At 43.2% G+C, this 23,569-nt stretch overlaps 2 protein-coding genes across 2 annotated transcripts in view; one reads left to right on the top strand and one right to left on the bottom strand.

Moving 5' to 3' along the window:
- Positions 1–16,451, top strand: part of LOC147033629 (uncharacterized) — a 30,840-nt gene extending 14,389 nt beyond the window's left edge. Inside the window, exons 4-5 of the transcript XR_015051791.1 lie at positions 13,926–14,092; positions 16,324–16,451. The gene's annotated coding sequence lies outside the window, so the exon portion shown is untranslated. The remainder of the gene's footprint in view (positions 1–13,925; positions 14,093–16,323) is intronic.
- Positions 2,739–22,603, bottom strand: LOC147033628 (uncharacterized). The gene is made up of 4 exons (XM_085857287.1): positions 22,441–22,603; positions 22,141–22,234; positions 16,257–16,694; positions 2,739–5,480 (listed from the first exon to the last, which is right to left on the bottom strand). Exons 1-4 carry the CDS (start codon positions 22,510–22,512, stop codon positions 4,249–4,251), a joined length of 1,836 nt encoding a protein of 611 aa, XP_085713413.1. The 5' UTR covers positions 22,513–22,603; the 3' UTR covers positions 2,739–4,248.
- Positions 22,604–23,569: the final 966 nt, after the last annotated feature.

Genomic DNA, 23,569 nt, shown 5'->3' with positions numbered 1-23,569 from the left:
GTAGCAGGTTCCATCACCGCGAGCAAAGAGAGCGCAGCTGTATGGCCGGGGTCCAGGGCACACTTAGGGCCCTGGAAGCCGGAGGATCCTCGATGGCTGGAGATGCATTCTTGCATGATTTCTGACATGAAATAGTTCTCGTATTATCATGCTGTTGGGGTGGAAAACTCCACAAAAACAAGTGGTTAGGCCTGTACTGCATGTAGTGGCATAAACATAATGACTGACTGACTGGTTGACTGAAATTCAGCTATACTATATAGTTAGTTCAAGCAGCTTTTAAACAGGGTTCATTAATTTAAGGCCATGGTTTAGGGCACACCAAGGTGTCTGGAAGATGGAGTATCTAAGCACTTTTTAAAGAGTCATTTTAGCAACATTTGGGCCATACCTTAGTTCTTAATAGGGAGATGATACTGCACATGGTGGAGTACATGTGAGCAATCTGAAGTATGTGTGACATAATAATAGTGTAGATGAACTAGCATTCATTAAGGAAACCGTATTCCATTTCTCGGATGTCAAAACAGGGGGATGTAGAGATTTCGTGGTGACAAAAAAAGAAAAAAAAAATCGAAAAATTGGCTCTGAAGTAAGTCGGCGGCGACCTTTGACATTTTTTCTCTGAGGAGACTGCTGCGGGTCGCCGGTAACCGGCTTCTAAGGAAACTCCTGGGCATGGGTGTGTTGCTGATCCACGGGACAGCTTAGAGGCTAGTGTGGATACCTTCAGGCCATCCTCCCAGCCAGGGGGCTAAATATATGTGTATAATCGGTGTATATCAATGTATAATCAGCAGAGGCCTACAGGCCTAATGTGTTCGGCCCACCAGAAATCCAAGATGGTGGCCATAGCATTTTGTTTGGGTGCCATGGTGGGCGGAGTCAAGCGACGAATGTGGGTGTGGTCCGGCAGCAGTCGACCAATGGGTGCACATTTCAAAAATCGAACCCGAACAAGAACAGCAGCAAAATGTCGCAGGTAAAAACAAGATCGTCCCATTTTAAGGGACATTTGGGGGCTGTGTAGATTTTACATTAAAAATAAATAAATATGTCGGTCGTGGAGGTTGTCGCATTCACCTCTAATATAAGCTGTCTATCCCCGGTTTAAATCCTGACAGTTTTACACTGTCATCCTGGTGCTTCACAGGCATGGTGATTCATCAATGTGTGTCGACCCTTGGGTGGACGTTAAACTGGACGACCCATCTGCCGGCATGATTTGGTGAATGTTAAAGATCCTTTGCAAAGAGTAGGCGAGCTATCGCCAGCACCGTGAACAAATTCCAAATTCCTGCCTGAACCAGCAGAGGGCATTGCCTCAGCATCCAACGGCACAGCCGCCTGCTCAGCCGATGTGATGATACCACGCAACCTTGTACTGTACTGCGTGTGCAAGAAGAGAAGTAGAGGTGGTAAGGGTTTTTAAAATAAATAATTCAAAGTTGTGTTCGTAATGGAGATGGTAAAGTGTAAATAAATAAATATTGAGACCCAGAAAAATTACCACAATTCAACATTTATCCCAAAACCATTGATGTGCCTCATATCCAGCTATATTGCATACCTGTGCTGTATATGAAAGAAATGCATCCAGTCATTTGTGAGTGGAGGCCATAGACAAACAGGACCTAAAATATAATCCTCCAAGGAGGGTCAACGCATGTTTGGGGTAGCATCAAGGCTGCGGGGTAGCATGATTGGCTGAGGGAACGAGTCTGTTGCCGATGCATCGCACTTTGTAGGATCGTGCAGGAATTTTTGTAATTTTGGCCATGGTGCCGGCAAAAGCTCGCTAAATCTTCGCGAAGGACACTGCAGGATCTTTAACGTCACCGACTAATGCCGGCAAGCAGGATGTCAGGTTAACCTCCACCCCGAGAAAAGGCACACTGACGAATCACCATGCCTGTGAAGCACCGGAATGACAGTTTATAGGTAGGCCGGGATTCAAACCCAGACTAGACCGTTTAGACATGGAGTGTGGGTACCTTCAAACCATCCTCCCAGCCAGGGGGTTAAATATATGAACAGCAGGCAAGGTGGTGTCCCTAAGTCGTTAAATTTATTGGTTGTGGATTTGGGTGATTGCTCCAAGTACTGCTGAGATTCAGTCTGTGGGACAAGAGAGAAATCGTCCAGACCTAGGACCAAACTCATTGCACAAACCACACACTTGGCAACAAATATGATGCAGGTGGCTCTTTACACTCATTTTACTTCATTTTGATGACCTAGTTGTAATGTTCCATTGAATGAGATTACCAAAAAGTAATGTTCTTGTGTTGCGTAGATTACCAAGAAGCTTTTCACGAAACAAAATATGACAACGATGATGACTACTAATTCGCATACCCAGGTAAGGGTGTAGCGACGCCCTTGTGGGTTGACCCTTCTGCACTTCTTTCCCTTGTAACAGTGGAAACGAGGTTCGTGCAGAAATTTTTGGGACATGGTTCGCGCAAAAGCTTGCCCAGTCTTCACAAATGATACCATGGGATCTTTAACGCCCACTAACTAATGCCAGCAGATTGGACTCTCGTTTAACGTCCATCTGAAACACAGGTTGATGAATCACCTTTCCTGTAACAGGATGACAGTTTATAGCTGCCTGTCAGGATTCAAACCTACGCTACACAGCTTAGAGATGAGTGTGCATACATCTTGGCCATCTGCCAGCCCACAAAAAAATTTTTAAATGATGCATCGACGTAATGAAGAAATCGGAACAAACAAAAAGAACAATCTATTTAATTGCAAATATTTATTACAATCAAGGTGCAGTAATTGGAGCAAGAAATTGGACAACAAAATATTGTCAGGAAGACTAAAACAAAGCTGTATTCAAAGATTCATCAACGTCACGATCCGAAGGTACGGTGACAACGCAGTGGAAACTTGACATGATCTTCAAGTAACGGTAACGAGCTAACCTGCCAAGAACATGGCATTGCATTAAACGACGGGAAAAGTAAAAACGAGAGAATTCGATGCAAAATTAAAATTAACGCAAAACAACTGAAACAGGTTGCAGAAATACAAATACCGAAGTAACTAGTATAACAGAAGATGAAAGGTGCATCAGGAGGGTTCGAAGGATCACTCGAGCAAAATATGCCTTTGATCCGTTGCACATTCTTATGTTCCCATGCAGTCATAAATATTTCCAGAATCTTTCTAGTTATCCTATTTTGAGATTCTCTTTAGCAGTTTTTGACTTCCGTTTCCCTTCCACAATTGTTCCATTTGTCCCATTTCGTTTCGCAATTATACTCTTTGCCTTTTGATATGGTGGTGTTTGATTTATATTTGGGGAGGCGTGGAGTTGAAGGGGCTGGACTTTTTTCTTTCTGGGGGTGTTGTTTGCCTTTTCGTTCCTCGAATGTGCAGTGTTCAAGCATAAGTTAGCATTGATTTATTTTCAGGGAGAAGTTCTTATTTTCTGAGTGTTTGGATTGTCCTCCTTGCTTTCTTTTTACCCCGCACCCGTAACGTGAGTCGATGATCGTGGATCGACTTAATTTCTTCAATCAAATTTCATAAATTTAACATTATAGAAAACGAATCACCTTCCTTGAACTTCCAAAAACCTTCAATTTAGCAGTACAGTATGTAGGCAAAATTGCACTCCATCTCGACCAATCAAATTTGACGTATGCGATCTCAGGGATAACATCAAGAGTCAGACAAAACGGCTGCATCAAGAGGATTCGAAGAATCAATGCATTTTTAGACTGCAACTAACTTCGTCCGAATCAAAATGCTGGGGGGTAATCCTTCCCACGTCCTTTTTTGTCAAGACTGCGTGGGGTAAGGTGTTCTACGAACTCTCCGTTTGTTGTTGTTGTTGTTGTTGTTGTTGTTTTCCTTCCCTTATCCCTCATTTCTTGTGAATAGAATTAAGGCATCCCACAATCTCCACCAATTTCTCCTTGAATATGAAAAAGAGTTACAAAAATCGAGGAAATGTCCGTTCAATTTGCTGATGATGTTCAACTCTGTAGGCAACTTATGGTTTCCAGTTTGGTGTTTCCATGCATTTTGCAAAAGTATAGCAGTTTCGCTTGACCGTCTGTTTCCAGTAGTTCCTCAAAAATGAAACACATAGAGCAGAAGGGAAGCACCCTCAATGTATTTTGTGGATCTTTTGAAGTTTTAAGTCGGTCCTCGAAACGTTTACCTTTTCCATGTAGCCCCCATACCTCATACGAACAATATGTTTTGCAATTGAAGACAGTCCTCTTCTCATCGATGTTCTTGATGACTTTTTACATTTCTTTTGCTCATTTGGAGCTTAGTTTGTCTCGTTTTACGTTTGTTGTACGGGTTCTCCCTCATATGGATTTGCATGTGTTTCCAATGGTTTGATGACTGAACGAATCCCTTACCACACGTCTCGCACGTGTACCTGCGCTCCTCCTTGTGAATTTGCATGTGTTTCCAATGGTTTGATGACTGAGCGAATCCCTTTCCGCACATCTTGCATGTGTACGGGCGCTCACCTGTGTGAATTTGTTTGTGTTGAAGAAAGTGTGACGACTGACGGAATTCTTTGCCACAATCACATTTAAACGGTTTCTCACCGGTGTGGATTCGAGTGTGCATTTTCAGACTTGATGAATGAAAGAAAGCTTTTACACACACAGTGCATTTGTATTTACGCTCCTGGCTGTGAATTCTCATGTGACATCTATGATGCGGCGATTTAATAAATCCTTTAGCGCACACGCTACATGTGCACGGACGCTCTCCTGTGTGAATTCGCATGTGTTTCCCATGGGTTGCTGACTGAGTGAATCCCTTACCACAGACATCACATATGTATGGACGCTCCCTGGTGTGGATTCGTTTGTGTTCATGATGGTGTGATGAATGACGGAATTCTTTGCCACACACATCACATTTAAATGGCTTCTCACCGGTGTGGATTCGGGTATGTATTTTCAGACTTGATGAATTGGAGAATGCTTTAGTACACACCTTGCACGTGTATGGACGCTCTCCTGTGTAAATCCGAACATGTTCCTTACAATGTGATAAATCATGCAATCCTTTACCGCACACCTGACAAGTGTGCAGGTGCTCCCCGGTGTGAACGCCCTTGTTAGTTGGATTATACGATGAAGGGCGTCCTTTGGCACATCTTCTGTGTTTTTCAAAAGTTGACGAATCAGAAAAAGTACACACCTTGCCTTTGTATGGCCCGACCACACTGTGAATCTTCGAGTGTTTCTTGTAGTTTTCTAATCTACAGAATCGTCGACCACACACGTCACAGGTATACATCGTTTTTGTAATGCAAGACTGGAAGTGTGCGTCATAATTCCTCTTCCTGTCAGTACTATATGGACAATTGTACTTTTTGGCACTGGAAACTGGATGGTGCCACAACTTGTGCACCTGCAAAGCAGCTGTTGTGGTGAAGCTGTGAGAGCACGAGCTGCACGGGAACTTCCTGATGCATTCTGCTTGTCTCCCTACGATGATCATTCACACAAAGGAAGAAAAAAAAATGGAAAACAACATCAGTTTGTTTGCACCATTCCACCAATGTAAATATCACAGAGTCGACATTAACAATGCACAGCCTCTCCAAGGTATATCGATTATAGTAGTTCTGGCAATACATATGGGACACCTACATAGGGATTCACTGCACTTGCTTCCTACCAAACAGACCGATTACAGGTTCTCCACCTTTGGGAACGGGCAAGACTAATACCATTGCAATTTATAATTGGGCTTATATATTGTTACATTTGCGGGGGGAGGGAGGGTTATATATCATCGTTGAGCAGATAGAAATGTATAGACTGGCATGGTCTGTGTGCGGGTAGTAAGCCCAAAATAAGTAGGGACACGTCAGCTTGAGGATGTCTTGTTTGTATGTGCACTACAGAAGGGGTGGTCCGTCGTAATCATTTGGGATTATGATTAAGGAAACTGCGTATACCCTCGATGTAAATTTCTACCAGGGTTGCCGGGAGACTCGGCAAGAGAAAGACAGAAGAAAAAAATTACCCCCGTGTTGGGGTGACGGTCATCTCTATAATGTTTTTTACTATCATAATCGATGAACCGTTGCCAGATATCTCCTAAAATGACAGACTAGATAGTTTTGAAAATGGCGACTTTCACAACTTTCGTGACCTCGTGACCTTGACCCTGACCTCGAATCTGGGAAAAAAATATGTCGTTGGGTATCACTCATCGACCTCTACCCACATACCAAATTTCATCAAGATCGGAAGTAAAAAGTTTTCTTTGTACCAGGAGGTGTTTTTGACCATCTTCCAGGTTACGTGGCGGCCAAACGGGACGGAAATTCAAAAATCTGTCCGGTTAGATACAAGGTAATATTTTTTACTAATAATATGTCATAATCAATAAACAGTTGCCGAATATCTTGTAGAATGGCAGACTAGATAGGTTTTGAAAATGGCGATTTTTATAACTTACGTGACCCCGTGACCTTGACCCTGACCTTGAACCCGGACAAAAGTTATATCGTTGTGCAACACTCATCGACCTCTACCCACATACTAAGTTTTATCAACATCGGAAAGAAAAATTGAAGGACGGACGTACATTTGATCCGGCTTTATTAGGTCATCTCAGTAGAGATGACCTAAAAAGGGCGGTGCTATGGATCGCCTCGGAGGTATTGAGCGTTGCCCAGAGAGAAGAGGGAGGATGTGGATAAGGCGGTTGGGTGTATGCGGAGAGGACCATGGACGTCTGAGGAAAAGAGTTCTGAGGCTAACACAATGAGGAGAGTTTCTTTGACGTTGAGGAGAATGACGAACATACTGAGAAGAGATCTAAGGAAGGAGGTCTTCTTGCCTGCCTTTGCCGTGTGCTTGTTCGTCACCCAGAGCCTGTCCGTCATCCTGCCCATCACATTATCATCCCTCCTCACCATCCTGCTCATTGCCTGCTACCACCAGAGCCGAGTCCCCCAGTTTTGTCCCTTTCCCGTCCGTGATTGAACCTGGTGTGTGGCACCATAGGTTTTATTCACATTTTATATAATCACTTCTTTATCAATTGCATTTATTTCCTTCCCCACCACTATCCGTCGTCGTATCCCTCCGTCGGTCAATGTTCCCCTGGTAGTTTGTGGTTTCGGGAATAAACCCATTGGTTTTAAAAGCTTTAAGGTTCTCGTGTCTCTCCTCACGACCCGCGCGTGCATTGTCCGCCATTAATTCGGAATGTCTCCACAGGAGTTGAGCCGTTCAAAACCGCGGGATTTTAACCTCTCGCCACAACAAGCTTGAGGTTAGTTGAGCCATTGGCACTCCAATATCTTTCTAAACATTTTAGGTTCTCTTGACCCTTACAGCATATTTGCCAATGATAGGATTAAATTTAAAAATAAGACGATGCATTCTGAAGCTCACCTGGATCAGGAGCAAGTCACTCAACCCCCCCCCCCTCCCCCCCACGCAGACCCCCCTTCATCCCTGATAAAACGACATATTTTTGTTCAAGGTTGTGAACAAACTTTGGTCCATCATGGGTGATGAAGGTTGTGGCCAAGTTTCATCAAAATTGTGCGTTTGGTTCAAGCGATAATGACTGAAGTGTTTTTGGACTGACTGACTCACTCACTCACTCACTCACTCACTCACCCAACTACGGACATTGCTCAATCACATAAGCTCGCCTGACTAAAGTCCAGGTGAGATAAAAGTGTTGCAAAATTGAAGATCAAACTTGTTTGCGTGTTAGTTTCCGTTCTGCATGCCATTTGCATATAGAATGCAAATATTTAAATGGAATCTGTATGATTCCGGACAAAGCATCATCAAATGCGGAGGCGCCACGCTTAGTCAGCCAAATAACTCGCACTAGATTATGGTTATGGAGGGACGACCCGATGCAAGATGCTTGGTCCCCAAAGTCCCACTACTTCATGTTTCTACATCAATTTAATCAATAATTAAAAGTTTTTTATTGTGATATTGACGTTTCGCTTGTGAACATAATGTGGTACACTATACAAACACTAAATTGGCAAACCGACTTCATTCCAGTCTGCTGAAACCAGTGTAAGCGGCGACTCCGCTAACCGCAGCATCAGTCAGCATACATGGCTTGAGAAGCATTGTTTGAAAGGATATTCACTTAACCTCTTACGGAAGGAATCGATCCACAGATATGTTTCTCCCTCCCTGGCTCCTGTTGAGAGGAACCTCCTTCATGTAAAAAATATTTTTTTTTCCAAAGAATCAAACATTTTAGCAAAACTAAGGACGTGTACTTCAGCCTGAAGACCAAAGTACCCAGTCAAACAAAGCTTGTCAAACAAATACACATGAACTTTGGCCCAAACACCAAAGCTCATCATTGTCATAGAAAAACACATCTATATTCGCCAACAGGGCCAGAATTCATGTTCATTGCACAATTTTATTAGTTAGCCACCCACTACAAAGAGTGGTGTCTCCATAAAGTGAAGAGAAAATACCTCAAGCACCTTTTCCAATGGAATGGTGACTGTGAACCCCTGTGCCACACCAACGGTTGTTGTAAGGGTCAGTGTGCCGGCGCTAACTGGCCAACTTCGCAGCTGGCAACGAGGGCTTTAAAGGAACACTCCGGGCATATAATCATGTGACAACATCCCAGTAATGTGCTAAAAAAAATTCCTGGAAATATCTCTATTATAATACCAAGCTTGCACACTAAAAACTCGGCTCGCCGTCACACGATCCCTATGAAATTGCTGTGGCACTTCGCGGACATGCCAACAATGTTTGGGAAGTCTTGGCGTTCCATAGTACCACTTGCATTTTGCACAATGCGTATTTTTGTCATTCCCTGTGTACGGTCTGTCGTCTGCTACCAGCTACGTTGTACTGCTATCTCGTGCATGTGCACAGGTATCGCTAGTGTATATATATATATATATATATATATATATATATATATATATATATATATATATATATATATATATATATATATATATATATATATTTTTTTTTTTTTTTTTAATATCACCTTATAAAGTAAATATGTCAAGAAAAGTATTCTGACCAATCAGCACGACCCCGAAACTGATGACATCAACCGTCATCATCATGATGACTAAATTGATGTCATGCGAGAACTGCAAAATACCGACTGGTGTCCATGCGGGCGATGTGTTGTGATACCGATCGGGGTGGAGTGTATCTGCTGCCATTTCACTGAACCAATACGACGATGAAAGTTGTGTGACAGAGAACGGAGCATTCCATCCCATTTGTCTGAAAAACGAAGTTCTTGAAACGGCTCCAGTTGTTTTCTATGAGGCCAGTACCCATACCTAATGGGTGAGTCAAATGTACACGCAATAAAAATTTGGGAGTATTTGACAAGAATAGAGATAGATACCAGATGATCAGTCTCATAACTTCCGTGATGATACATATTTCTTTCAACAAGATCGAAAAAAATGAGAGTTCATCGAACACGATATCCCGCGCAGTGTTAAAATATATTCTTCAATCGGAATAAAATACGCCATTTGGTGTATGCTTGTCTGGCTGTATTTTTGACCGCAATCAATTTGGTCGTTACTTATCCAATCTCAACCAAACTTGACAGGAAGAGTAAGGGTTGCACGATGGAGGTTGGAGTGACTTAATCCCTCCTTTCCTCCTCCCTAAAGGAGTTTTCCACCTTTGGTGAATTCCTTGTCGAGGTGTATATCCGTATTAAAGGGGAACAGAAACGCTCAGACCACTTCGACGCTAATCTATCCCTTTACATCCTACAAAATGGATACGATGCGTCTTTTTCTGACTACCGAATCAACTTCTTCTTCTTCTTCTTCTTCTTCTTCTTCTTCTTCTTCGGATTAGCCATGATGCCACATCCGTACTGTCTCTGGGTTACATCACAGTACGATTCAACTCAAAAGGCAAATAATTTTCGATTTTGCACAAATATGCCCGAGTCGATGCGTCCTTGGTGCAATGGTGCACGTATAGCAATACAAACGAGGTGGTTTCTTGCTACACCAATGGCCGAAAGATCCGAAGTTTGCCAGAAATTGGATGAGGTTTGTCCAAAATACCCGCATGTGGATCAGGATCGAGAAAGTATGAATCATCACCTATTCCTCCAAGAGGATTTGACCTAGGACGTGAAAACCTTCAGAGTGCCCCACTTCTCCCCGCTCCCACATCAACCTTCACCCCCAACAATACCCACTACCACCCCACATCCCTCTCCACGATAGCACCACTACCCCCTCCACTGGGGCGGGACATCGACATCTCACGGACACGACGGTGGGACACAGCACAAACACAAATGGCGTCTGGGGAAAGCATGAAACGGGAAGATCCGGTAACATACAAGACACCTTGTCAGCCTGCAACGATGGGATAGAGCATTAGTCACCCATTTCGTCCGCAGTGTCTGTGTGCCCATTTTGTCCGGCTGTCGAGCGATAACAGGTATTTCTGCTTGAGTACTTTCACAGGAGTTGAGCCGTTCAAAACCGGGGGATTTCCATGCCAGCTGCAAAAACTCATTTGTCGATTTATACAAAATCCCTTATGAATCATGAATTGTACAATATGCAAAACCTACCAAGCAGTCGTGAACATGTGACCGGCATTTTCATCTTTTTAACACCTCCATCTTCACTTCCGCCTTCTTCCTCTGAATCGCTCCCATTAGGCTCGAAACGATAAGGCTCCATCATTCCCACCACTAATTTTGTCTCAAATAGTTTCTTCAAAATCACACTGATCAGTTTTAACTAACTGAGAATCTTCACAGTTAATAATGATGGTGGAATCGGTATCGGAATCCGAGCTCAACATGCACTGTTTACCTTCGCATTCTGCGAAAGGTTATGTTTTGGTCGGCATGTATGTATGTATGTATGTATGTATGTATGTATTTATTTGTTTGTTTGTTTGTTTGTTTGTTTGTTTGTTTGTTTGTTTGTTTGTTTGTTTGTTTGTAATCTTGCGATTCGTATAACTCAAAAAGTATTAAACCGAATTGCATGAAATTTGGTGGGATGATTGGTTATTAGCCAGGAAGCATTCGATTAGATTTTGTGATCGTTCGGGTCAAAGGTCAAGGTCAAGGTCACGAAAAGGTCAAAATCGTCTTTTTACGATAACACGGTCAATTTTTATTCAATTTGCATGCAACTAACGCCAAAATGTTTAGAATTCAACGTCTCATCTTGTGATATGCAATATGACACAATGATGCCCATACTCTTGTTACCGGTTAGGGGTCAAAGGTCAGGGGGGTCATGACCTTGAAAAATATGCGGTTTTTGTCATAACGCGGTCAATTCTTGTCCGCTTTACATGAACCCAGCACCAAAATCTTCAGAATTTAATGCCCAATCTTGTGACACTGACATCATAACACATGTCACCGGTTGGGGTAAAATGTCGGGTCACGCCCTTGAAAAATATGCGGTTTTCGGCATAACTCAGTCAATTCTTATTCGATTTGCATGAAACCAGCATCAAACCAGTTCCCCACACTCATACCAAGAACAAAAAAAGTAGTGGCATCGAAGGTATGTGCTCTATGAGTGCCCGTTCTAGTTACCTTCGCATTCTGCGAAAGGTTATGTTTTGGTCGGCGTGTATTTATTTATTTATTTGTAATTTTGCGATTCGTATAACTCAAAAAGTATTAAACCGAATTGCATGAAATTTGGTGGGATGATTGGTTATTAGCCAGGAAGCATTCAATTAGATTTTGGGAACGTTCGGGTCAAAGGTCAAGGTCACGAAAAGGTCAACATCGTCTTTTTACGATAACACGGTCAATTTTTATTCAATTTGCATGCAACTAACGCCAAAATGTTCAGAATTCAATGCCTCATCTTGTGATATGCAATATGACACAATGACACCCATACTCTTGTTACCGGTTAGGGGTCAAAGGTCAGGGGGGTCACGACCTTGAAAACAAGATTACCTTCTCTTGTTGAAACGTTGTATTCACCGAGCTTGCGAGTGAAGACTCGCCAAAACGACGCGAGTTGATTGTTGTTTAGTCCGTAGCCCCCAAAAGTGGGGGGGGGGGGTCATGACATTATAGATATGTGGTTTGTGTCATAAGACCATTCATATGAAACCAGTTCCCCACACTCATACGAAGAACAAAAAAAGTAGTGGCGGCAAAGGCATGCGCTCCATGAGTACCCGTTCTAGTTCTCCATGTAAAGCCGCCGTTCGGATCAAGGCGAGTTCATTGTGCGACGTCACTGGCAAAACCAAAAATCACCACTCTGGTGCTGTATATACACACACACACACACACACACACACACCTGAACCTGAATGGTCACAGCTTTGATAAGTCAAGTGGTTGTCAGAGACAGAGAAAAAAGTGGTTTGCTCGAGGTGGAAAGGAATCCATTTGGGAACGAGTTGAATCGCCATCGCTCAACAAAAAGGGCGATTTGCAATTTCATCCGTCACGTACGGAGAACAAAGCTATTGTCGCGGGGCCGGGACGTCGGCCGCGGCACGACCACCAGATGGAGCCGCAAGTCAGCTCGACCAATCGCCTGGAATTCAGATCGTACTGTTCGGAAAAGTCCGAAGAGCACGGGTCCCTTTCGGACCGTGAAGGGTCAATATTTCCACCACGTGGTACAGGGTTATTTGCCAAATCTTCAAAATACCTAGAGACCATGTGGCGATCTACCGAGTCTTCACACCCTCGACGGAACTCGTATGAAAACGAGCCGCTTAGCGCACTCGTTCCATGTGCGATTCAAGCGGTTTAATCGCCAAGAACCGTCGGTCCCGATTGTCCTGGTACAACGGCAATGGCAGTGGCCTGCTAATTCCCCGGCACGCAACACGCTCAGTCAATGAAAGAAGGGATGCGAACGAGCTGAAAACATTGAACAAATGGAGGTTTATTTATAATGCAATGGGGGAATGAGGGGAGCACATAAGGCAGAGCTATACCGAATATCAGAAATGCAAGTATATAAAGCAAAGGCACTTAAACAATTCACTACTTATTAGGAGGGTGCCACAAACACACATACGCACACCCCCAAAGAATCATCGGACCAATTGGTCTTTATTGAGACCTATCTCGGACCTGCCCGCCTCATGCGGTCTTCAAGGACCAGGTCCTCGGGGCCGAACTGGACCCCTTGCACGATCCGGACGATCCAAGTGAGCGAAGGCTGGCGGGAGAAGACCCTCCGTGCGCAGACACTTCCCAGAACAACAGGAGAACCAGTGGAGAATGACAGGAGAACAACGCCCAGAACGACTGGAGAACCACTCCCAGAACAACAGGAGAACCACGCCCAGAAGAACAACAACGAACGTGCAGAGCCGCGCCCATATTTATACCCCCCCCCGCTTCGGAAGGGGGTTGGGGGGCACCTCCTCGCGACCCTCCCTCTCTCACTGGCTGGTTTTGGCACGCAAAGTCGCTCTTCGTCTCTCTCACTGGCCAAAATGGGCGGCAAACCCCTTGATTGGCCCGGGGGCATGGTGATGTCACGCGGAGCCCTTTCCTCCTGTCACGGGCCCGGATTGGCTGAGTGGTGGTCACCCCACCCACTGCACGCCAATTGGTCGAGGGCCGCTGCGCAGCTCCTCCCCGAACTCCACCCTCTTCCAAAGGACGGCCCCTCACACAGGAAGTTGAGCAACATGTTTCTGCAGGGGCTCCGCCCACCCCTGACATCGGCCAGAGCAAGGTGAAGGTGAGGGTGATGCGGCGTCGTCGGTGTTGATGTCGGTGTTGTAAAAATAAATGAACAGAAAAGAAAACCTGACTATTAAAATAACTCCACAGCGCAGGAACATTTAATTACCCATTAGACTAGGGTCGGGACCCTAACTGGCAACATGTACTTACCGACATAACTAATCTAAAGGACCTGTATGTTGTGTGCTCATGGCTTCCAGATTCGCAACACTATAACATCTTTTCTATGCCAGCTGAAACTTTCACAGACCAACTTACCACACCACCGGCAGATGTCACGTGGCAATTCTCAAGCTGCTTCTTCATCTGAACATCTGCCGTGACCAAGGCGAGTGGATTCTCGCCAAAACGTTGGCTTTACCGACTAGTAAGTCCAGATTTTTCCAATTGTTTTTCTAAGTCGCACATATTCACAGATGTAAGTTTTGAAACGCGGATGATTGAATGCAAGCCTTTTTAAAATGCCCAGAGTGTTCCTTTAATGTCCAACTAACGGCAGCAGATGGCAGGTCCAGTATATCATGACGCGCACATCGATGCATCACCCTGTGAAACACCAGGGCAACAGTTTATAGTTGGTCGGGGATTCCAACTGACTGTATTGCATCTTGGGTCCGTTTGTTTTTCTGTCTGTACAGAATGTGAGCATCTCTATCAATTATGCACTATTGAAATGTAATTATGTCTTAATTACATACCTTTGGAACGCGACTGTCAATTACATACTATTGAAATGTGAGTACAGTGAGCCCTCATCCAAGGCGAGGGGTTAGGTTCCTGGAAATTGCTGCGTTTGACAAAATCGTGCTGCGCAAGCTTAGGACCTCATGTGATAAATGGGGATCGGGAACGCGGCTGTGGAACATAACATGCCGCTAAATATTTAATAAGATTTTTTTTGTTATTAAAATGTCAGAGGGAATACCTAGGCATATACTGTATATAAATTTGTAGAGGGGGGGTTAAGTTTGTATATTGGGAGGGGGTGCCATGTTCTGCCCTCTGCGCCATGGCATTTTCTTGTACAGGGTGCCCCACAGAAAACCAGGAAATTTGAGATTTTGAGATTTATTTTGCCGTATTTTACCATATCAATAAACTAATGTATTAATAAAGTGCATCTTTGTTTTACACTACATTTTAGTTTGCTTTTGTTTTGTTTGAAAATAAAGTGTATCTTTGTTTTACACAACATCGAAGTTTGCTTTTGTTTTGTTTTAAATAAACTGTACCAAATTTCCTGGTTTTCTGTGGGGCACCCTGTAGAAAAGCCCCGTTTCATCCACGTAGAACACCTGTTCTGGGGCATAACCTTTGTCTGTTTCGAAACTCCAGGAACTTGGGCTTGGAACGAATGGTGCGTATGGTGGACTCGACACGATACTCATGGCCAACTGACGCTACATTCATCCCGCCACGGAACTTGTCTAAAAATCACGGTTTTCTCCGCTCATGTCAAAACCATACAGGATTTCTTCACTCCACTACCACTTGGAGAGGATTCATGTTTCGGTGCCACAATGTATTTCTTCTTGAGTATGGCAGTTTGGCTGCTGTGTAGCTTTCATTTTGTTGGGGCGTGACTATGCCACTGATGCTGTGCTACTCTACCAGTACATTGATACTCATTTTGCTCACCTCAGAAGGATGACAAGCTGAGTCAACCCCACCTGGTGTTAATTTAGCAGCCAACGGGGCTAGAACTCAGGACCCTAAGATCCCAAGCCAGCCTTCCTTGCTGCTAAAAATTATGATCAGTTAAATAAATCTCTTGGGCACATGCTCATTCGACCAAGGCACCATTCAGACAAAAAAAAAATGTTTGGTGGGGGGGGGGGGGTGTAGAAGATGTCGGAAGACATCATCTCTACGCATGACACGGTCACAACACCACATTCAAACCCACGTATAATCGAGCTTTATGCACGTTCGAGAAATAAGTGTCACCTTTATTCCCACGTGTATCAACAAATCTACGTTGTGAAGACCCGAGTTGGAGGAGGGTTTACTGTACGTCTATTCATTACATACCATTGGAACGCTAGTGCGTCGATTTATTACGTGCTATTGGAACATGAGTGCATCTATTAATTCCATATTGGAACATGTTAATTATGGATCAATTAAATCTTCTTTTTTATTATCAATTACATAACTCAGCAACCAAATACCACACAAAACAAGTCATGACGAGGGTCTACAATCTCTGATTGCTCTTTCTAGTCATACAGTTGGAATGACTTGATATTCACTTTAAAAGATTATTTTGTTGAGAAATTGCTCATCCTTAAACATGAGGATACATTCATGAAAAATTTACTTTTTGGGAGGAAGCATTCTATGGACGAGGCTACCTGCTTTGTCAGGGTCATTCCATAACTACAGTTTATCGGTTGGCCAACGACTGCAAAGACTACGGGTTTCACAAATATTCACAAATGTTGAAAACTAATTTATTTGTGCATTGTCACCCAATTGCTTCAAAATAAGAGGAAGAAGATGAAGATCGATCTGCAGTTTACACAACTCACCATCTTCCAGGTCTCTTTCCTCCTCTTTGACACCAACAGAGTCCTTATCTTCTCCCTTTTTCCACAGGTCTCCAGGAGGTCCTCGAGCACGTCCTTCAGTCTCCTTGATGCTCGTTACACTTTCGAGCTGTTGTGGGCCTTGTGACACAAGGCACGACTCCATGAAACGGCAGAGCCCGGCGTACATGGTTGAAGTGAACTTTTGTGCAGCCAAAGAACAAAGTTGAACCCTCGCTGGAGGCGGCTCGGCACGTGCACAGAGCGCTCCAAGGATCTCGATCCCCAGCTCCGTAACCGCGGCTCGAAGCGACTCCTCGGTCAAGCCCTGGCTCTCCAGCCATATCGGGATGGGATAAACGCCACCCCGGGGCCTTGTCAAGTTTATCTTGTTCTTGTTTGAGTTCTTAAACTGCTCTGTCAAGATAGACAATGTAGAGCCTGTTCACCAGACAAAAAAAAAAGAAAAGGAAATTACACATTATAACAAGCAGACATAAAATACAATATTGTTACATGGAAGTGGGAGATGGAAATCCACGGCAAAAATGGGTTAACAATCGTATGGACCATGTGCTCCAGGAGGTTAGATGGGAAGAACGTTTGGCGTAAAACCTGTCTCCATGTGAGGCCGGTCACTGTTCCTCCCAGATACTCAAACCTATTTCTCTACCTGCTGTCCTTCCCCTCTAACCTGATATTCATTTATTTTCTTTGCTGCCTGACCCACATCACCTCAGTCTTCTCCATACTCATCTTCAGCCCATGCTTCCCAAATGCTTCCTTCCACTCCTCCAATACCTCCTGCATCTCCCATGCACTCTCCACCACAATAGTCAGATCATCCACATACAACATCCTCCCCAGAATACCCCTAATGTTCACTTTCCAAATTACCAGCTCCATCACCATGAGAGACATTATTGGGCTAGGAGCACTTCTCTGCCTCAAGCCGATGTTCACACTGGTCCTAGGATGTCTGAGTAGTTCAATCAAAACTCTTCCCTTCCACAAACCTAACTTCTGCTTCTGGCACTCCCATCCACCTCAGTGTTGCTATCACCATCTCTCTCGGGACAGCGTTGTCGGCCTTCTCCAGGCCCATAAATCTCAATGCCATCTCACCTTGCACCTCCAACCTCTTCTCCACCTGCAAGTCTCAGCATGAACATCCCACCCGTCGTCCCCTTCCCCTTTCTAAACCCCTGCTGCTCTTCTCCGATCTCCATCTGCACACTCTTCCTTATCCTCCCATACAGAATCCTCTCCAGCACTTCATTACATGACTGAGCATAATGCCCCTGTACTTTCCTGGATCTTGAACATCACCCTTCCCCTTCCATATCGGCACAACTCACCCTCTCCTCCATTCCTCCAGAATTGAACCCTCTCCCAAACATACATTCAAGAGCCTCTTTGTCCAAATGACTCCAACTTCTCCCACTGCAATTATAATCTATGTACATACCTCATCAATGGCTGGCACTCTTGCCTTCTTCATCCTTTTCAATGCTGTCCGCACCTCCTCCTCCTCCATGATCTCCACTTTCCCCTCTGCACAACACGGTCACTCCGGCTCGCTGCCGCCCTCTCCCCGGTTCAACAACTCCCCAAAATTTACTTCCCACACCTTCAATACTACCCCACCACTCTCTGTCACTAGCGTACCACCCCCATCCTTAATCATTGCATCCCCTTCATGTCCTTACTATCCTCATCCCTGTGAGCCAGTTTAAAAACCATATTCTTCCCAACATCCTCTTCCAACTTGTTGTATACCTCCTCCTCCATATCATTCCTTGCCTTATCCACAACTCTCCTTGCTGCCTTCTTCTTTTGCCCAGATAGGTGGATCAACCTTGCATCCGGTTGGCTCCCTCTATCCTTGATCATCTCTTTCCTCTTCCAAACCTCCTTTTCACCAACTGCCTTCGCTACCTCCTCCATCCAGCATAACTGGTTTCTGTCCCTAGACGACACACCCTTTCCTGACGTCCTTCCACAAACTTCCACAATTTCCCGAAACACCTCGCCGTATTTCTTCCACTCCTCCTGCAGACCTTCTGCTTCTTCACCAAGTTGTTCATACCTATCCCTCAACCTCTTCTTGTACTCCATGAGGACATTTCCCCTTCACTTCCACCCACCGAATAATCTTCTGATCCCTGCTGTTAACCTCGCTCCTTTTCTCCATCCGTATCACAAACACCACAAGCTTGTGCTGGGTTGTAATGTGCTCTCAACACCACTACCTTACAATCCTTAACCCTCCACAATTGTCACTTCCTTACAACCACCAAATCCAGTTCTGTTCTATGCTGTCCACTTTTGAAAGAATGAACCATCCATGGCCGTCTCATAATACATACAGGATATAATAGGCGGGCGCTGTCTGTCGGGAAAAAAAATTTTTCAGTAAAACTGACGACGGGAAATTTCATTTTTTTAAGCGCTGCAGCCGCTTCAGTATTTGTTATGGGGTCATTCCGTGTCAAATCAACAAATGCCTCCAGGTCGACCATCTCAGATTTTCATGATTTTTTTTGTGTGGGTTGGACAAATATTGAACAGAAAAAATGTCAAATATTAGTTCTGTATTCCAAGGAGTTTTTGAGACATGACCACTAGAGCGTGTCAAGATTGGTTGAAGAAAAACGACCCCCTAATTATCCTTCAATTTCAGCAACCCATTTCTTGGCATCTGTTTGAGATAGAGTAATGAAATTTTTTTTCCTAATGCAACTTTTATGGTATTTTAAAGAAAAAATAAAGCCGGATACATTGCAGAAAAATGAGGCCTGCAGCCACCCTCAAAAATGGAAAAATCAAAATAGCACGATTGAAACGGGCAACTTTGACCCATGTTAAAGTACCTTTCATTTATTGTGTCACCCATGTAATTTTTTGTGTGAAAAATATACTAAAATGTATCCCAAAATATGAATTACCAGGTGTCTACTGCATTTATTTTTATCTTGCCAAAACGAAGTTTTTGCAAGATCTGTTACTTGGTAAGTTTTTTTTTTTGTTTGTTTGTCTGTAATCATTGGATTTTTCACCTTTATATCACTCTGTAGAGCACAATTCTCATCGGAAACTCTTGTGGGTACACATATTATTACAATACCCTTCAGCACACATAAAGGTCAAGGTCAAAGGTCAAAGTCACTTTGTGGTAAATCATGGAGGTCGACGAAACCCTTATTTTTTGAGTAATTTTAATCGAATCATCTCCAAACTTTATGGGAATGTAGTATATGGTCTGGCGCTCAGCTGATTAGTTTTTGGTGGCGATTGGCCTTGACCTTCATGGTTAGCACCTGAGGTCAAACATATTTGACCCCAAGGTCAAATTTTCAAGTTTTAGGAACCATATCGTGTAGCACCTCAAATTGAACACCTCGATGAGTGCTTTCTAGATATGTCAAGGTTGAGACATCATGACGTCATTTGATGACGTTATGAGGCAAACGCATATTTTTCATGGTTACTCTGCAGAACGATTCTCATCGGAATCTCTCGTAGGCAGATATTCCTCAAGGAGTCGCTCCTGGTGGATAGCAGCTCTGTTCACCTCAGTGTGACCTTAAAGAAGTCATACGTGGTCACCTTTTGGCAAGATACGGGTCACCCTGCGGGTGACATTGGTTTTTTATTTTAGGCCCTTTCAAAAAGGGAGAAATATGAAATTTCATGATTTTCAGGTCAAAAAAATCACATGTGGCCTACCTTCAAAATATACGTGCTTGGTATCAAATGAAAGCTCCTTTCATGTACTATAACTGTACCAAATCTCATTAGTTTTAAAGCAATCCTTCATGTCCTAGCAACCCCATCAACAAAGCTAAACAACACCAGTGCGTTAAATCTATTTAGAGCACACAGTACAAAACACCTTACAAAAAAACACAGCGCAACGCAATGCAATGTCAGTGTGGCCAGGCCATTAGTCAAAATAACTGTTAATTTCCACTTGAAAGCTTCAAAGTTGATCCCTTCAAATGACCAATACATCACATATTACTGAAGTTATTCAGGCACTGATAATATTGTGCAAGTTTTGTTTAGAATCCAATGACATCAAAGCAATGCACACATTAGCTCAACTACTGATTCATAAAATAAAGACAGTATAATTTAGAAAGAATCAGACATGCATTTGAAAATTGCCCTTTGTATGCATTTATTGTATTAGTAATAACTATAAAAACCTTACCTGCAATAGGTTGTTTTATGACATTCTGTTTCTTCTTGAAGAATAGAACCAACTGTACAAGTTTTCAATTGTTTTCTGCAGACCAGGTCCATCTTGTTAGTGTGCTTCCAAATTACAACTTTCAGAAACTTTTGCACACCACCCCAAGTTTAAAAATAACCCATCCCTAGAACTAGGCTATGCTAAAAATAGATCCTGAGTCAGCTTCAGATTAAAGACTCTAGTACTTTAATTCTTTATGCTTAAAGGTGAAACACACTATTGTTCAATGTTAAAAGTTTTTAAATATTAAAGCAAACAAACAAAACCATTTCCTCTGGAAGTGTATTTTTACTCATTAGCATTACCGGGTACTTACAGATGGGTCAATTATTCACCATGTTGGAGATGTGTAATGAAAAAAACTCACCTTAATAGACATGTGAGAATTGGTTTGTGCATTGATATTTTGATATTTAATGCCTGAAAATTTTTGTTTAAGTGAGACCCAGAAATTAATTGACTTAACAGCTCACAAATGACATTGCCAATAATGAGTCAAATTCGTTTTGGGGTTTTATTGATGGGGTTGATAGGACATGAAGGATTGCTATAAAACTAATGAGATTTGGTACAGTTATAGTACATGAAAGGAGCTTTCATTTGATACTAAGCACTTATATTTTGAAGGTAGGCCACATGTGATTTTTTTGGACCTGAAAATCATGAAATTTCATATTTTTCCCTTTTTGAAAGGGCCGAACATTAAAAAATAAATGCAGTAGACACCTGAATGAAAATCTGAGATGGTCGACCTGGAACTTTTCTGAAAATTTGTTGATTTGATACGGAATGACCCTATGTCCTTCCTTCATCCATCCATTCGTTTGTCCGGCAAAAGTGAAGAACGAACAACCTTTCAAACCAACCACGTTTTGTTCCTTTCTAATTTGTTGTTGTTTAGTTTAAATCAGGACAGTAAGGTCACTCTGCGTGTTGGGGAAGTAACCGTCAGTCCCCCACGGGGCTACTTTTTAAGCGGGGCAGCAGCTTCACTGCATAGCTTCCTTTGGACATGGGTGAGAATTTTTTTTTTTAATTAGACAAAAAATTTTTCATAATGATTGAACCTGGGCAGTGTGTAAGCAACAGACCGCTGCTTCGAACATCCTCCAAAATTCTTTTTCTTTTCTGTTGATAAAGAAACTCCCATTATTTGAGGTCTTTAAACCAGCGCAAGAATAAAAGGTTTCCTTTTTTTTTTACCACATCGTGGTATTTTTACCACAGGTTTCTGTTCGTTTAACAAAATTTACAAATACCATCGACGTGTTGAGGTGAGGAAAATAAATATCCAGTCATCCTCACGAATAAATACGACTATGGACACATTTAAACAACAAACCACTGCAAATAAAAGTCGTAAACTTTGGTTGTGCATATCGACGATGCAGAGCGTCGATTCCAACACGTTCTTGGACAGGATACTCCCGACATTGGACAGAAAAAGTGCCTGGGATTATATAAATAAATTGACACTTCCCATGGTATTCCAGCAGAAGAAGCTGCATAAAGCAACCAAGAAGGCCTACGCAAGGTCGGCGCTTTTGCTGTTTCAATCCCTTCCCAGAGTTGAGTTCCCCCACAGCTATAAACCATGATGGAGAGACAAGATCATCACGTGATCATTACCTCTCTCCAGACCCGTTGGAGGTGTCCGGGTGCGCCGACTTGTCCATCCTGGTTCCACTCGGTCTCCAACTGTGCACACGCTTGCTCCTTGGTTCTAGTCGATGAAACGATATTCCACGGAACGCAATAAGACACAGCTCAGTCTGGGTTTCCTGAAACAAGCTTCGCCCCTCAGAAAGACATCATGACCCCCATTGCGTCGTCCTTTTAACCCCCTTTTTACCCCCATAGAGTCACAAGACATATGGACCACTCGATAAGACGATCTCATGTTTAACAGGTTCACCTGAGATACCTTACCCTCGTGCACTCTTTCTTTGTGACGACTCGGCCTGTTCGAGCCAGTGGATCCGCACAAGCAGTGCCGGCCATTAAATGGGTACTGCAATGAGGTAACAACGTGCAAACTGCGATGAATGGGAACCGAGAATGTTGTTGTTGTTGTTGGCTCCTCTGGGAGGATGTTATCGAGATAAACCACAAGGAAAATTGTTAAATTACGAAGATTCGCGATGGTCGACTGGTCAAAAATAAAAATAGAAAACTTTTGACTAAAACACTTTGAAGAAAAAAAAACCTGACGATCGAGCCAAACAGCGGCGTTAAGGCAGGTACGTAACTATACACCGCCCAATGCAGGTGACCGCCCCTTCCTTCTCATCTCAGCTGAGTTCAGATATTTGTATTCGAATGGTGATGTGGAGAATGTTCAACATCACACTCTCGAACCTGGCAGGTATTACAGAGGTCAAGCATATATTTAGTACGTAAGCAAATTTTGCTGAAGTTATGATGCCACCCCCCCCCCCCCCCGTCCCTCAACACCAAGTTCACCAGACCACACATATTATAACCCTTGCTGAAGGAGAGGGTCCGTTTGTTTGTTTGTTTGTTTGTTTGTCCGCACAGAACTTTCACGTATTTCCCCCGCAACCGCTTTTCGGATTGAGACGAAATTTTCACCGTTGATGCGACGACTCATGTGGAATGTTTTAATGATGATGATGACATCATAGGTCACGTGGTGTGGCAGTCATATTGAAAAAAAACCAAAAACATTTGGACCTCTGGATCTAAAACCGAACCAAGGAAAGAAAAAATTAAACTCGGCACGTCGCAAGTACTCCTTATGGGGAATGTGTGAATTGTTTATGATGTCATCGGTGCCTGCATTATGACGTCATAATTTCATATGCAGAACGCTACGTCCGATCAGTATGGAAATTTTTGAGGGTCATTGAGGGATAAAATGGTTCGCAAAATAAATTTTAGTAACGTCATCGGTCACATGATTCGGCAGCCATATTGTTTGTTGTTTTTTTAAAACCTTCAAAAATCTTCTTCTCTGAAATGGCTGAAGCAGTCATCACTGCCAACATTTACAAAGTGGCAGTTCTAATTATGTCTCTTATTAGTTATGTAACACACC

The sequence above is a fragment of the Eptatretus burgeri genome, chromosome 2 (genome assembly GCF_056783735.1).
Source record: "Eptatretus burgeri isolate ZD-2024b chromosome 2, Ebu_testis_v1, whole genome shotgun sequence".
Lineage (NCBI taxonomy): Eukaryota > Metazoa > Chordata > Myxini > Myxiniformes > Myxinidae > Eptatretus > Eptatretus burgeri.
The sequence above is the reverse complement of the archived record's forward strand: the minus strand, read 5'-3'. Positions and strand labels throughout refer to the sequence as shown.

What these genes read in the sequence shown, in the direction of transcription:
- LOC147033628 (XM_085857287.1), bottom strand. Translation starts at nt 22,512, where the DNA reads ATGGCCGGCACTGCTTGTGCGGATCCACTGGCTCGAACAGGCCGAGTC. An exon ending in CAAAGAAAGAGTGCACGAGG is followed by an intron (nt 22,235 to 22,440) that starts GTAAGGTATCTC and finishes TTCATCGACTAG; the next exon opens with AACCAAGGAGCAAGCGTGTG. An exon ending in TCCAACGGGTCTGGAGAGAG is followed by an intron (nt 16,695 to 22,140) that starts GTAATGATCACG and finishes TCTGGTGAACAG; the next exon opens with GCTCTACATTGTCTATCTTG.